General features: G+C 39.0%; 1 protein-coding gene across 2 annotated transcripts in view; it reads left to right on the top strand.

Annotated features, from left to right (window-relative positions):
* FRS2 (fibroblast growth factor receptor substrate 2) overlaps positions 1–14,636 on the top strand; it is a 38,037-nt gene extending 23,401 nt beyond the window's left edge. For both annotated transcript variants that reach the window (XM_084810521.1, XM_084810520.1), the window contains 5 exons: positions 188–279; positions 906–1,092; positions 6,521–6,679; positions 7,514–7,677; positions 7,948–14,636. In XM_084810521.1, coding sequence (XP_084666647.1) covers positions 214–279; positions 906–1,092; positions 6,521–6,679; positions 7,514–7,677; positions 7,948–8,937 — 1,566 coding nt within the window. In that variant the 5' untranslated portion in view covers positions 188–213 and the 3' untranslated portion in view covers positions 8,938–14,636. The remainder of the gene's footprint in view (positions 1–187; positions 280–905; positions 1,093–6,520; positions 6,680–7,513; positions 7,678–7,947) is intronic.
* The last annotated feature ends 2,102 nt before the right edge of the window (positions 14,637–16,738 follow it).

The raw sequence follows: 16,738 nt of genomic DNA, 5'->3' as shown, positions 1-16,738 counted from the left end.
GATGCTAACTGTTGTTAAACAAAGTACTGCAGTTTTCAATCATGCATGCTTATATTCTATCCACATATGTATATAATTTCTTACCTCTGCCAGTGTTCCAAGGAACTATAAGCAACCTGTATGCCATTTACATGTATTACATTCATCTCTCTTTTTAAAAAAAATGTTCTCTTTTCTTTGGCTTTAGCAATCACATGGTCTTTTAAAGAAGTCATGGGTAGCTGTTGTAGCTGTCCAGATAAAGAAACAGTCCCTGATAACCATCGAAACAAATTCAAGGTAAAATTCTATGTGGGATTTTGTCACTTTGGGTGTGAAGTTCTGATTTTGGGATGGCAAGGAAGGCACAAAAATTGTAAAGGTTGCCTTGGAGTTGATTTTTTAACTTGACTTAGTTTTCAAGGTTGGTATGTTTGTCAACAAACTAATCCAAAGTATTTGTGTTACAAATATTGTAGGATTCCTCTATGATTACTACAGAGACAGCCTGGATTTTTCTCTTCTCATAGCATTATGAGCCTAAATACAGACGACAAAATTAACCACCACATAATTGGGAGAAAACACTAGTAGCCAGCCTGAAATGTCTTGCGGGAGGTGGGAGGTATATGTGGCCTGTACATCCCTGATATCACTCTAGGGAGAAAATAAAATACATTTGAACTCTGCATTGTCCCTCAGAGCCATGCCAAATTTATTTGTTTATTATATAGGGTTTTTGTATAATGTAGTTGCTCAGTTGAATTTGGTAAGGTACATGGCTGTGATTAATGAATTGAATAATAAGAATAAAAACTTTATTAGGTCAAAGACCAGCTCAAAGATTAATGAATTGTAAGTAGTTACGTTCCTGCTGCTTGCCTTAAAAGCATTAGATTTTGATTTTCTAAAAAATTGTTTTATAGGTTATTAATGTGGATGATGATGGGAATGAATTGGGTTCTGGTATAATGGAACTTACAGACACAGAACTAATCTTGTATACCCGTAAACGGGACTCTGTCAAATGGCATTACCTCTGTCTGCGCCGTTACGGCTACGATTCCAATCTCTTCTCATTTGAAAGTGGTCGAAGATGTCAGACTGGTCCAGGTATGTATAATAGCCTCTTATTTCATAAGTCTGCTAAGTTGAATTAAGGTGCAAAGTAAGGGTGTGGATGCCATGTTGGTCCCAGAGAAGACCTAGAATAGATAGATGTTATTAGTCACTGGACCAGCATTTTCAAGCATCCTTAGTAGGTCTCAGTTAAAAGAGAAAACCTACATCTTTATCAAAGTCAGCTTGATACTTTCTACCTCCTAGAAATCAGAGTAGGGATTTTTTCAGATCACCAAATAAGAAGTTTAGAATGGCATGTGCTCATCTGATACTTCCATCGTTATATGCTGGTAAGACCTCTAACTAGCTCATATTTCAGGAAATGGTGGTGTGCTGGATTATAATTATATGCTTTTCTTTTAGCATGTCAGTAACAGTATAAAACAGAGCCACTTGGGATCACACAAGGGATTTGCACTAGCTCTGTAGTTTTTTACTTTGAACAGCTGCCCACATTGCCGTATTTTTGAGATAACCCTCAGATCCTAAAGCACTTTTGCCCTGCAGTGTGGAAGGCGGCTGTTGAAGGAAAGACAGGTCTAAAGCCCCTTTGGGCGCAGGAAACTGAGTTCATGATTTTGTGGGATGCTGGATTATATTTATATGCATTTATTTTAGCATGTCAGAAAATAACCAATTATTTACTGGATAAATTGCAGTACTTGTGCCAAAAGCTTGGATAGATAGTAAGTATTTATTGGCTGAAATATTTATTTGATGAAATAGCCTGTATTTTGGTTCGATAACAGATCTCCAAGACTGCTGACAGTAATGTATCATAGAATCATAGAATAGTATCATAGAATAGTAGGGTTGGAAGGGGCCTACAAGGCCATCCAGTCCAACCCCCTGCTCAATGCAGGAATCTAAGTCAAAGCATCCCTGACAGATGGCTGTCCAGCTTCATCTTGAATGCCTCCAGTGTTGGAGAGCCCACTACCTCCCTAGGTAATTGGTTCCATTGTCGTACTGCTCTAACAGTCAGGAAGTTTTTCCTGCTGTTCAGCCAGAATCTGGCTTCCTGTAACTTGAGCCTATTATTCCATGTCCTGCACTCTAGGATGATCGAGAAGAGATCCTGGCCTTCCTCCCTGTGACAGCCTTTCAAATACTTGAAGAGCACTGTCATACCTCCCCTCAGTCTTCTCTTCTCAAGGCTAAATATACCCAGTTCTTTCAGTCTTTCTTCATAGGGCTTTGTTTCCAGTCCCCTGATCATCTTTGTATAATAATGTATAATTTGTATAATAATAATTTAATAATGGAATATTAACACAGAGGGAGGCAGTTGGATCATTGGGATAACTGAAGGAGGATAGAGGCTGTATAGTAGCGGGGTGAGCAGTCCTATGGCCCCTAGACAGAGTCTGTTTTGGATTCCTGGATCTGAGGCTGGAGACAGCATTCCGATCTTGGCTCCCCTCACAGCCAGCCAGGAGAGAACCACGTCGGCTGCCTCTACAAGCTCGCAAAGGTGAGCTCAGAGAGGAGGGAAAGGGGGTGGTTCTGTGGATGGGGAGGGGAGGAGACTGGGGTGGCCAGCTTACAAAGAATCCTCCAGGTGCCTGAGGCTCCTTCCCTCCCACTCTGCAAAGCCCCAGATAGCCGGGCAAAATCACCCATCTAGTGAAAATGCAGGGTGAGAGAATCATGGAGGTGACTATTGCCTCCGTGTGCCTCCCACCTTGCATAGGATGCCTGTCAGTCAGCCTCCGAATTCAGAGGCTGATGGGCATCTGGAAAGGATTACACCCTAAATGCTTTTTTATTGTTCACTATGTAAGATGTTGGGCAGAGATCCATACTTGAACCAGTTTTTGGGTGGGTGGGAGGGGGAACTGAAGAACTCGGTCACATAAAAGTGACAAGAGATGAAGAATTGACAAAAATGAAAAGCCATCAGATATGGATAGCATACCCCAAAAATTCTTAAAGAGATCAAATGTGAAATTATTTTCTAATGAAAAAATAGCAGCTTATCACTAAAATTGCTCTCCTTGCTGGAGGAGTCAAAGGAAGTAAATGTAACACATTTTAAAAGGGATCCAAGGAAATTAAAGTCTTCTTAAATTAACTTCTATCCCAGGAAAATTAAGGCTTGACTTATTAAACACATAGACCAAAAAAATATGACTGAGGAAGAATTGGCATGGCTTCTGCAAAGGAAAGTACTGCCTTGCAAAACCTTAAGAACTGCTTCAAGTGTGTCAACAAACATGTAGACAATCCAGTGAACGTTATAAAAGCTTTTGATAAAAGTCGTTCCCCAAAGGCTAATGAGTAAACTAACCAGCCATGGAATAACAAGAGAAATCATCTTCTGAACTGGTAATTCTGGCCACTTACCATGCTGGCTGGAGTCTATGGGAGTTGTAGTCTAAAACATTTGGAGGACGGCAGGTTGCCTACCCCTAGGTTAATGAATACAAGACAAAGGGTGGGAATAAGTGGACAGTTTTCACAGTGGAAATAAGAAGCAATGATGTCCCCCAAATACCTTGATTAGGACCAGTGCTATTTAACTTGGTTATAAATGATCTAAAGTCAAGGTGAAGTAAACCAAGATGGCAGCTGGCACCAAATTATTTAACATGGTGAAAATCCAAGCAGACAAGTTCCAAAAACATTAAGTTGGCGAATGGGCAACATATTGGCAAAGGAGAATCAATATAAGTTGATGCACTATCAACTCAGTGGCAGGGGAAAAAGCATTTTCCTGTCAATGGCTAGTCATTTATTTATATAAATCTGTGGTGTGGCCATATTTGGAAAACTCTGTAAAGTTCTGTTTGCCTCATCTTAAAAAGGGTATCATAGAACTAGAAAAGGTACAGAAAATGGTAAACAACATGACCAGAAGGTTAGAGCACCTGCTCTATGAGGAAAGGCAAAAGCATTTTAGACTTTTTAGTTTAGAAAAAGGACCATTAAGTGGGGAAATGACAGAAGGTTATAAAATTATGCATGATGAGAAGGAAGTGAATAGAAAAAATATTCTTCCCTCTTTTACTATGATAGAACTCTAGCAATAGATTCAGAAAATGGTTCTTCACAAAATGCATAAGTAATTTATGGAATTTGCTGCTACAAAATGTGGTCAGTGGCTTTAGATGGCTTTAAGATGAGATTAGACAACTTCATGGAGGATAGGTCTGTCAATGCCTATTAGCCATGATAGTTAATTGGTGCCTCCATGTTAAGAGGTAAGATGCCTCTGTATCCCAGTTGCTGGGGTCAAATAGCCGGGAAAAGCAATTGCTTTCATGCCTTGTTTATTGCTTGAGTCATGGAACTCACATGCCTTTCATAAATCATATCACAGCTCTAACATCTCTGACATTGCTCTTGTGTGGATAAGGGATATAAACTGTAAATACGTTTATATCCTCAAAAGTGCAGTATCATTTTTACTTATATGTTTCTTAAATTAAATTATAACACAGTACGCAAAGGGAATTTTTCAATCATTCCTTTAGGAACCCAGTTATCCATTAGTATTTGCAAGCAAGTGCATGTACTTGGAGGCACCTATTTACCAACTTTTTTAGATTTTCTTTTCATGGTATGAAATGCAGCAGAAATGAAATGTGTTTTATATGACTTGTCTTGTGTAACTACCAAAAATTATCCTTTTTATCTCCAGCCTATTGTATAAGCAGCAATGTTTTCCTGCTTGTGTGAGAGGTTTGTGTTTGTGTGTTTTATTAAGTATTGCTAGATTTAATAGCTATCGTAAAGAGAACATTTCAACGGAAATAGCTTAATATTCAAGTGCTTGCCAATAGTGTATATTTAAGCTACCCAAGCATTATATACCACAGCTGCACAATGTCATCGCCAGCTGTTGATCTGTGAGAGCATTTTCAAAGGTCATATCAGTTAGAACCATAATTTTTAAAATGCAAAGCTAGCCTCCCTAAGGAAAAGAAGGACATTACCAAATGGCAATGCAAAAACTACAGTACATGTTGCACTTGGCCACCCCTAGTTTACAGAATAAAAGTACAACTTGTGGCCCTCAGAGGCTGCCTCGGGTGTACTGCCACCCAAATCTCCCCCCCGCTGGCACATGCTCCCATGCTTGCTGCACAGGATTTGCTAGCACAATACTCATACAGCTTGTGTAGCAGCAAAACCAGGCTTCTACCAGCCTACCAATCAGCTGTTTGGCAGGCTGGCAGGAGCCAGATTCTGCTGCAAAACTGGGGTATGAAGAGAGTCATCCCCATTCCCCCCCCCCCATCCCAGCGAGTTGGATCATGATTGCCGAGAGGAGAAGGAATAGGTTTTGACCTTGCCCTCTTCCCAGGTATCATGACCCAAGCTACTGGGGTGGAAGTTGGGGGAGGAAGTATATATGTGTGTGTATGGGGAGGAAGTATGCTTCTTTGAGTGTGCCCTGGGTGATTCCAGAGGCTTGAAATTGGCCCCTGGAGCCCCCAAAGTTGTCCATCCCTTATGTAAGCATTCACAAGTACATAGACCCTGTGGGTTTCAAGATTATAGATCTGCGTTTCTTGAAGCAGGTATAAACAACTTGCTTTAGGGAAACTAAGTACCTTCCCAATAAGTTCAGTTCATGGTTGTCCCCCTACCCACCTCATTTGAAGTGAGGTTCGGATGACATAGAGCCAATAGACTAGAATCGTCAGGTTTCACAATTTGTTACCACACTTAATTGCATTGGCTGAAATAGAGTAGCATATACTAGTTTTAATATGTTAGGTAAGCTAAAGCTCAGCAATAGGAAAAACACACACTTTTTAACAAGAATGTCAACTTTAACTTAATGCTTTCAATGGAAGAATAATCCAAAGCCGCAACTGCACTGGTTCTCTCTTTGCTGATCATGGTAAGTTGGGCTCCCCCTGCTGTTGAAAGGCAAAGTGGAACAATACTAGAGGGAAATCCATGGTATTGTCTGCTTTGTTTTTGTGTCTATCCTTGAGTCCAAAACCAAATTGACTTTGTCTGTTATACCCAAATCTGTCTTAAAGTCCTTCATCCCTTAACCTTTACATGAACCTGGACTTTGTACCCTGTGTCAAATCCTTTTTACCTTTTTGTGCAGGAATTTTACATTGATTCTGTTACAGTAATTGAGCAGAAAACCTGAAATAACTTTGCTGCAGCAAAACTGTGTTCTCACAGGGGATTACTGCTTACCAAGACAGTTTTGTTTCCTGAAGTGCATACCAAATTTTTTCTCTTAGGTTCTTTTATTTTTATTCACTTTACCTTTTGTTTAAATGTGTGATTGTAAGGGATTAAAACTTTTTTTTAAAAGCTTTAACTTAATTAAATTTGATAGACCTCTTTCATTAACAGGTATACGCTTAAATGGACTGTACCAACGTCTATTATTGAAAGCATACATTTTCCATTAAAAAGGTATCTAACAGATTATGTGTTGTTGTAGGAATATTTGCATTCAAGTGTGCCCGTGCAGAAGAACTGTTTAATATGTTGCAAGAGATCATGCAGAATAATAGTATAAATGTGGTAGAAGAGCCAGTAGTAGAAAGGAATCCACATCAAACAGAGATGGAAGTTCCAAGAACACCCCGCACACCTACCAGTAAGTTTATTTCTCCAAAGTGTTGAGTGTGAAACTTTTAAAATTCATTTTTATTGTAAAATTTCAACAAAACAAAAAGAGGAAAATTTTAAAAATTGTAGCTTCATAGATTTGAATCTATCAATTTCAATGCATGCATATGAAATGTATGCGTGCATGTGTGAAAATGTGGCTTTCTAAGAATTATACATCAACTTCAGCAAAAGCAGACCAAATATTCATATAAGTATCCATTCACAAGTGGTGTTTATATATCACCCATGCAAATGTTGAAAACATTGTTAGGTCCTCAATCCATTACATTATAGGAGGTGAGCATTTATCCCTCCAACATTGCAATATCAGTCTTTTAGCTATCAGAAGGGTGCAGAGAATCCATTTGCGCTGACCGTAAGTTAACTTCCAGGAAGCAGGTAGATCATTTAAGAGGACATGTACATCAGTAAATATTAAAGAGTGTTCCAATACAAGGTTTATCCGTATAATAGCCTCTTCTCAAAAAAGAGGCAACTATTGGGCATTACCAAAACATATAGTTAAAAGAAGCACAAACCTCATCTGCAAAGATATCTGGCTCAGAACTTCACATTCTTTCATAATCAGCTACTGCTGATCGTGCAGCACCAGTGAATTTGGATGTTGTACAGTTGAAGTGAAATCCTTGACCAGAAAGTTAACAACGAAGCAAAAGTGGCTAAAAAGACACAGTGGTGGTATGCAGGGAATTGTCACCACAGAATGACTTTTAAAATTTGGACATTGCTGATCACATTTTCCAAAGAGAAGGCTAGCATTTTAATGCCAACGAGATAACTGGATTTTCTTTTTAATCAGCACCTGGGTTGAGTGGGCAGAGTTTACCTAATGGGTATCCAAGGTATCCCTCCTATGGAGATGCTTCATCACATCCCTCCAGCAGGCACCCTTCTGTAGGAAGTACACGTCTTCCTTCAGTAGGTGAAGAGTCAACGCATCCTTTGCTTGTAGCAGAGGAACAAGTAAGTTAGTTTGAATTTTACTTCATAGTATTGAAATTCCAATCTAATTCTATTGTATTCAGTCATGATTCCATAAAATTATACTGAAATGGTTAACACTCTTGTTTTCTATGGCGGAAGTGCTCCAAAACTGATTTCTTGTCTGAATATGTGTTCATGGTACCATATACCAGGATATGGCAAACATGTGGTCATGAACAAAAAGGGAATGTGCAAAGTGTAAGGTAACTATGTGATACTGCAGTTGACATTTGACTCTGTCGTTTGCAGGTCCATACATATGTGAATACAACTGGTGTACAGGAGGAAAGGAAAAACAGGCCAAGTGTGCGTACACCTCTGGAACGAAAGGTTTCCAATGCAGAAATGAGCAAGGCGAGAGAAGATGAAACTTGTAATGATGAGAGAGATGCCCAGGTTGTACTAGAACCTGAAGGAGTCAAATTTGTTTTGGGCCCAACGCCTGTCCAGAGACAGTTAATGGAAAAAGAAAAACTGGAATCAAGTGGGAACAGTACTCAAGCTAGTGGGAACAGCACTGAAACTAGTGGTAGCAGTACTCAAGCTAGTGGGAGTAGTAACAATGAATGGGACACTGGGTACGACAGTGATGAACGCAAAGAGGTTTCTGCTGGCAACAAACTAGCATATGAAAATGTAAATAGATTGTCCATCCCTAGTGCCCCAGGGCTCAGGAGAGGTCGCCTGATATCATCTAGTACCTCTGATACCCAGAATATCAACAATTCAGCTCAGAGGAGAACTGCATTGCTAAATTATGAAAATCTGCCATCTTTGCCTCCAGTTTGGGAAGCTCACAAGCTAAGTAAAGAGGAGGATGACAGTTTAGGACCAAAGACACCTTCTCTGAATGGCTATCACAATAATCTAGATCCCATGCATAATTATGTCAATACAGAGAACGTAACAGTGCCATCAAGTGCTCACAAAGTAGAATATGCAAGACGTCGGGACTGTACCCCAACAGTCTTTAATTTTGATATTAGGCGACCAAGTTCAGAACACAGGCAGCTCAATTATATACAGGTTGATTTGGAAGGTGGCAGTGACTCTGACAACCCTCAGACTCCAAAAACTCCTACCACTCCACTTCCACAGACTCCAACCAGGCGCACAGAGCTGTATGCTGTGATAGACATTGAAAGAACAGCTGCTATGTCAAGCTTGCAAAAAGCACTGCCACGAGACGACGGTACTTCTAGAAAAACTAGACATAACAGTACTGACCTGCCTATGTGAGCCTGGAAAGCATTGGTTAAATCATTTGCACCTTTGTGAAGTTTTCTTTTTTTTTATTGAATGAGTGCTCTGTTTTGATCTTTAAATGCTATCACCTTTCATAGATTGATAGATTTTTCTGAATACTTCATGTGCTTGTTTAAAGGGAATTTAAGGTAGAAAGATTTTTAAATAACACTATCATTTTACAGTTGTAGTAACAGCTTTTGGACAGCATTTCCATCTTTTTATAGTGCCTATTTCATTGACTGAAAGTTGTAGTAACACACCAATTTTTACAGACTGGCCACATGCCTAAAATCACTTGAAGGTATTATGACACTTTTATGCCTCCTAAGACTTGCATTACTCACAGATCAGTATAATCTCTCATAGTGCATGTCTGTAGATTCACATATTCCAGTTGAATGTATGGCTTCATGTAGCGTAAATGAGAGAGATTCTGGTCGGTCTGACTGAGTCAAAACATGGTATAAATTCCTTTGTCTAGCATGTGTGTACTAAATGACTTCGTGGGACATAAACCGGTGCTTAATTGATGGGAGAGGACTGACAGGCAACTGTCATTCTCCAAAACCCTCCCAGTAGGTGCAGCTTCCTATGGTACTGAAGAGTGCATGTCTATTAATAACCAATTAGTACATTTCAAATTTTAATACTGAATATAATGCCATTATTTAAGAGTAGCTGGCTTGGGAGGGAGAAAAACTGATGGAAATTGGTAGCGTCATAAACTTATATTAGAGTGTCATTTAGCACTTGGCTTAAGTTTTAAAACAGTCCATGAACTAATGACCAGATGCACTTTAACACCACCAACCATGCATTCAGCAGCTGTTAACTGAAAAACATGCTATGTTGTCAGATCCATTTGCATTTCAGAATAAGCCTGTACTGTAATTCTAGGATTTGTTTTTGCTCTGTCAAATTGAAAGTAACAGTGACTTACACAAAAAAACAAGGTATACAATTTAGGGGGGAAAGGAGATATACCTGGATAAATTTGTACCTTTTGGCAAGTTGGGATGGCTGATATTAAAGGACTTACTATGATGCTGTATGGCTAAAGGGCTATAAATTGTTTGGCAAGAAAGGATGGGATTCTTGGTATACACTGGGGCTGTTCTGGCCCTTACTTTGGGTTGGAGCCCCTGGGACCCATCCCTCTCCCAAAACTGATCTTGGAGATAGATCCTTTGGAGCAACGTTCCATGCAGTGTGAGGGGATGCAGCCAGAAGGGAAAAAAATCAGCACTCCTCCCTTGCACATGCAGAAGCACTACCCACTAATGCACAGGGCTCTTTGAATTCCAGGCTATATGGTAGATTTGTTTTTTTCAGACCATCTTGAGAGAAGAGCTTCAGGCTTGACTTGTCACTGTTGCCATGTGAGAGGTCACCTCAGAGTTCTCTTTTCATCAGTGTTCCCTTTCATCAGAGTCTGAAATCAGCTGATTACCAAGTGGCAGCTTCAAGTTTTTCTGTACAATTGTACAGATACCTACACACTAGAATTTGTGATGTAATTCACTACTACATTTTATCTGTGGTGGAATCTTTATACCTTTTAGTTCTGTAAAATGTCGGTTCCATTCCTTGCCTTTCATTTGCTCCTCCACCTCTCCTCCACAATTTTTGTGTTGCAAACTGTTAATTTTGTACATAGTCTTTGTTCATTGTATTTTGTATGTTCCATCTTGTTCAATTTCCATATTGCCATTGAAAAGCATTTTGGAGGTGCATTGATAATATTGTCACTTATCAGGCCTCCTTTATTACTTCCCTAAATGGAAAGATGCATTATAGATGTTTGAGAACAAAAAGGGTTGTGGCACCTTAAGAGGGACATGTTGAGACATGAGCTTTCATGTTTGCTTATTCCAGAAGAAAACAACTGTGGTCTAATGTAGAAATCAGAATGCAGGGTTTCATACATTGTATGGTTTACCAATACTAGTCAGTAATGTAGTTCCGTAAGTAATAGGGTTCTTGCGTTCTGTGAGATGGAGATCCCAGTCCTTAGCATCTACATTAAAATATCTGCCTAAAATACCAAGCATAACATCCTTTCCATGCTGCCATAATGCACTTTTTGTGATATTGTGCTGACAGCGCTGTCAGTTTGTTCCATCTTAAAGGTTGTTTGCTGGCACAGCAAGTCTTAGGAACGGAGTAGCTACTGAATGTGTACAGAATCTCTGAAAGTAATATCTGTGGATATATGAACGTAACCCTTTTGTCGATGGTTGATAGCTTAACTACTGCTGAATATTCCCAGTACATCTGGCATCTGCTGATTTACCTGATAGTCTATTCATGAGTCCCTCAGAGTCACAATAAAGAAACTAGCAGTGCAGTTCATAGAAGCACAGACTAGCTGAACCTACAAGTGCAAAGGAAGTAATAGCCGTTATAAGCTAGTGTGATTAATGTGGAGATCTTAACCATTTCTATACGTTTTGAAGACATGGGAGAAAACAGTGTTTTTGGCTCTTTTTTCCAGGGAAAGGGGAGCAAAAGAAAACAGAAATAATGGGGGAAATTGAAATATGAGAAATTTAGTTTCTTACCAGACCTAACTACTTTAAGAACATGAAATGTATAGAGTATAATGTAGCATGCAATGGTACTGTTTGGTATATTTATGAAATTTAAAATTATAAATATCTTTATTTAAACAGTCACACATCTGTCCAGTGTTATGATGCAGCAGCTTGCAGCTCCATGTCTAAGGCTGCTATTCTATACCTACTTATCTAGGAGTAAGTTCTGTTGAACTCAATGGCACTTACTTCTGAGTAGGCATGTATAGGATTGTATCGTAAGGTACTTAACTATATTTTAATTGTCACCAGTTGGGAAACAGGGGAAATGAAAATTGAAACTATCAATATCATAGTAAACAACATATTTTTTTAAAGTATAAGGGCTTAAAAATTGTATGTAGATCAAAGCATTATCATGCAGACAGGGCACTCATATTTTAGAGCACTGGTGCACACAACCATTTTGGCTTTGAGTGCTGCATGGGATGCTGGTTTGGGGGCTGCATGCGTGCGCGTGCGCGTGCACACACACACACACACACACACACACACCAGTAGTCCTGATACACATAGCTCTTTCCTTGCTGCTAGCAGCAGTGGGGAAAAGGTGCTCTACAGGATCACTGGGAGAGGGAATGGGGGCCTTCTCTCCACCCCTTCCCCAGCAATCCTCATACAAATTGCTCTTTCCAGTGAGGAAAGAGAGCTCTTTATGAGGACCTCTGGGGGGGGGGGGGGGGAGTTCAGCAGTGGTTAGTGAGGTCAGGGTACCCTTGGGAGGCCACAAGTTATGTACGCCTGTTTTAGAGAGTTCTGAAAATAATCATTCCTGTAATGTAATTAAGGTGTTGCAATATACTTGGACGTTCAGTTAAACTTTGTAATAATACGCCATATTTGGAATGCAGTCCTATGCACACTTAATTGGGAACAAGTACCATTGAATTTGGTGTGACTTGCTTCTGAGTAAACATGAATAGGAGAAGGCTCAAGTGTTCATAGTAACTGTTGAGAAAATTAGCTATCCCAAGCCCATATTTATTTTATTTATATCCCATATGATCTCAGTAAATGTATAATTGAAAATATTAGCATAATGCACGCCTATTTCTCTAATCAGCGTCTAAAGGATCCATAACTTCAGATTCTGAACTTCCATTTCAAGCTTAATGGGCTTCAGAATGGGACCAAATTTCTGCATGTGTTCTGTATTTTGCTACTTTTGAAAGTACTTTTGCAGCATCAAATCTGAGTGTTGCTTATTTAATAATCTAAACATAGTAGCAATGCTATCATTAGTAACAGTGTGAACTGGCTGTGTAGGAATATTTTAAAATTTTAAAAATGCTTTTAAAAGTGGTCCCCCCTTTCTGAATGAAAAAATATTGTATAAGTTTGGTTTGCCTCCCCACTCCCAAAGAAACCCCTTCCATATTTTCACTAGAAAAAATGGAAAAAATATTATTTCTTAGGAGAAAAATGTGTATGTTTCATTTTTTTTTCCTCTGGGATTTCACATCTCCAGATACATGCCCCTGAATACTGCACAAAACTATGCAAGAGATAAAAAGATATTAAAAAGCTATGCGTCTTCCAGCAACAGTTGAGTGCCCCCCCTCCCGCTAAGCCTAAGAAAACCTATCCTAGCATTCTTAACCCAAAGTCGACAACCAGATGCAGGACAAGAGCATAATAGCAGCCTTTCGCTCCTGTTTCCCACCAACTGGTATTCAGAGGCATGCTGGCTCTGATATTGGAGGAAATATATAACCTATCCTTGTTTTGAGTTTTTATGTGAAGAACACCCTGAACAGAAGCTGCTTTTCTAGTCAATTTTGTCTTGGAAATTTTAAAGGTTCTGATTGCGATATTTTTAAGAAGTTTGGTTAGTACTGACACTCTCTAAAAGCAACTATAAACAGAATATAACAGAACAATATGGAAGCACCTTCTTCTATACAATGTACTGTAGCAAACTGAATCCTGACTGGCAGTATTCCATGCTGTTAAGCTCCAGAACCTTGCTTGAGCAAAACGGCTATTCCAAAGTGTACAGTACAGTGTAATAACAAAGAGGATGTGACCAGGTCTTATGTGCTTGTACACCACCTACTTGCATGTATGTTGGAAAGTAATTAGGTTCTTTCTCATTTTCTGTCAACTGAAGTAGCTTTTATGGTTTCACCTCTGCCTCTTCAGTGGGACAGGCAAGCGTGTCTAATTAGCTGCTATCAAATGACAAGATATGCACTTTAGTGGAGACTCGTCAACATTGTGATAAATGCATAATTTGCAGGTTTGGTTCTTTTACTTTTGTCATCAGTATTAATACTTGCATTGGACTTGCAATGTGCTTAGCAGGAGAGCACTGAACATATACCTTTTGAGGAAATAACTAGCATAATGGTGAAATTTCCTCCGCAATATCCTGCAAAAAGTTGCAATACCCCTTCAGTTAGTTATACTATTGATTCATATTTCTATATAGAAACATGCCCTAAAAGAATGCAAGACATACTTCTCTGGTGCCCTCATGTTTTAACCTTAGCTGTAAAATTACCCCATCATTTCAATATTGCAGAAAAGTACAATGTATATGCAAATGTTGCTTCATTTGAAGCCTTTACAGTTCAATTGTTTTTGTAGTGAGAAGTACAGAACAAGATATGATAGCTCACCATACTTGCAAAAATAAAGCTTCACCAGACTTATTCACTAATGGGTATGTATGTGCAATGTTATTCTATCTTCAGTTACTTCTGTAAAATCATAGATCTAGCTCCCTTGGATTTTTCATCCTCAGGGCTGTATGTATGTGTCAACATAAACTAAATTATCTTATGCCAATCAAATTTGCATATAAATATTTTGCATGTTATCCTTCGAAGGTACATGTTCCCTAAGAGAACTGTATTTCAGCAAATAGTGGCAGAATAGAAAGAAAGGGCTAAGTAGGCAGGTTTGAGGCTAGCTAGGTGGATGCAGGTGTGAGGAACAAAGAGCTGTGTCAGGCATGGAAACTGTGTTCCTAGATCACAGGAAGTCCTTCTGAGCCACTCTAATTTGAGATTTTACCAGAGAGTGGTCATGTACTTAAAAGCTTTATTTCTGCTACCAAACTGGCTTTTTAAAGGGGAAAAAAAAAAGCTGGAATGGATTCCTAGGACACCATATTTCTGTGCCAAATGCCACCTTTTATGCTTGTGTAGTAATCTTACAGACACACTGACTATCACCTACACAGGACAGGCTATTGAGATGATCAGCTTGATGAGTTCAGTTTAATTGTATTCTACCAAAATATGAGTTAAGAGACAATATTGCTACCTTTTTGTAATTCTATTGATTCTCAGTCAAGTTGTGCTGATTTATGCTAAAGGTTTGACAAAATTGGTCAGGTCTAGTGCAGATGATAAGTAGGAGCGGTATCAATGTTGCTCATATTGTCTGCGTTAGATTGCTGCAAGCCTGTGTCGGCAACAGTATTTGTTTAAAACAATCTACCACGGACATATGCTAAGCAGGTGCAGTCAGTGACGTGTCACATGAGCTCTGTGGTGGTGCTCAGCTTTCTGGGTTGCTTGCACAAAACCACGCATTAAGGAGGTACAGGCATTTTGCATGATAGGTCCATACTGAGTCTTAATTTTTTTCCCTCTTTGTGGTCATTATTCCACTCCTCATTCTCTATCAGTTTTTAAAATTATTTTTTAACAATGCGCTACTGTATCCGTTTATTAACAGACAAAATTAATAAAACTTCTAATAGAAGCAGAGAATTTGGGTACTGTATGATCCTGGCAGAATCTGACTACTGTGTGATTCCAGAAATCAGCTATATATTTTTCCATCTCAAGGTTGTTTTGTAATCCTTTCTTTCACTCCCCACATCCCCATTTTTTAAAGCTTACTTTAAAGATACTGGATTTTTCTGCAATGTGCTGAAGGTAGAAAGTCTGTGGGTACAATTGTATAAATTCTGGAAGGAGGAATCATGTACAGGAAGCTTGCTAAGATTTATTTCTGGGCCTGCAAAGGAAGGTGAAATGAAATGCGAAATAGTGAGTGCTGGTACATACACAGCATAATAGCGCACAGATTATACAAAGTTCATTTGTTACACAGATCATAGAATAGTAGGGTTGGAAGGGGCCTATAAGACGATTGAGTCCAACCCCCAGGATAAGATAGAAACATTTGGCTTGGAATTTCACTTGTCACTGGTGCTGTTTCTTCCACTGTGCTGAGGGTCAGTTTTCAATAGTACAGAAGGTTTTGACAATATTTGATGATAAGCAAATTGATAGACTAGACCTGAGCAGTATTGCATGTGATCTCACTTTACAGTGATTAATTTGTGAATTTTGTTAGGGATTTAGACTCTCATTTTTTTTATTCATATAGTTACGTAAATCCCTTTTCCCCATTTCTAGAAAGTTTATTCCTTTTAACTTTACCAAGGAAAGGTTGAAGCAGACACCTAGCCCTTTTAAATCCCAAAACACAAAGCTTTTATTTCTTTTAAAAAGATTTTACAAAAGCAAATTATGTAACCCTAAATTATCTTTAGATGTCTAGAATTAGTAATATTGCCTGAACAAACATTCTGAGATTATATTGCTCTTTCTATTACTGGAGCTAGGCAATCAGTTTAATATTTTTTATGCATGTCACCATTTGCTAGGCTTTCACTTTCTCTGTGAATAACAGTGCATTCACATCTGACAGTATTTGCAGAGTAAAAGCAGAATGTTCAGTTACTGTATTTAATGTTAGTTCTCTCTTAACTCTAGTGTGACCAGAGGCTTAACAGCACCTGACCACCCTATTTCACATTCCAATTCCACGTATGGGTAGACACACACACATGCTCACTCTGCCAAGATATTTAAAAGAACTGTTTGTTTCAAGGTGTATATGCCCCCTAAAAGCATAACTTCAGCTTACATTTTTCTATAGTCATAAAACACTATTTTTGGATAATGCATACCAGTGTTAACTTATCAAATCTAATGAACGGAATCACTCTGACCACAGTCATTAAAGGTCTTCACAATTATTTGCTCTAGAGGTATGTCCAAGATGTTTTTTCAAGTGTTTTGTTGGATTGCTGTGTTAAAACACTGGGTTGAATCCTGAAAACCACAAGCGGAAGGAAAAGGGCTTCAAGGAAAAGGGCTTCTCCCCCAGCACCCTGTGAAAACCTATGGGATGGGATGGGGCGAGGAAGGTTGCTGGCCGAGGTATCTTGTGTG

Source organism: Heloderma suspectum, chromosome 7 (genome assembly GCF_057233095.1).
Source record: "Heloderma suspectum isolate Gila_16-S chromosome 7, 16-S_ref, whole genome shotgun sequence".
In the NCBI taxonomy this organism is placed as follows: Eukaryota; Metazoa; Chordata; class Lepidosauria; order Squamata; family Helodermatidae; genus Heloderma; species Heloderma suspectum.
The sequence above is the reverse complement of the archived record's forward strand: the minus strand, read 5'-3'. Positions and strand labels throughout refer to the sequence as shown.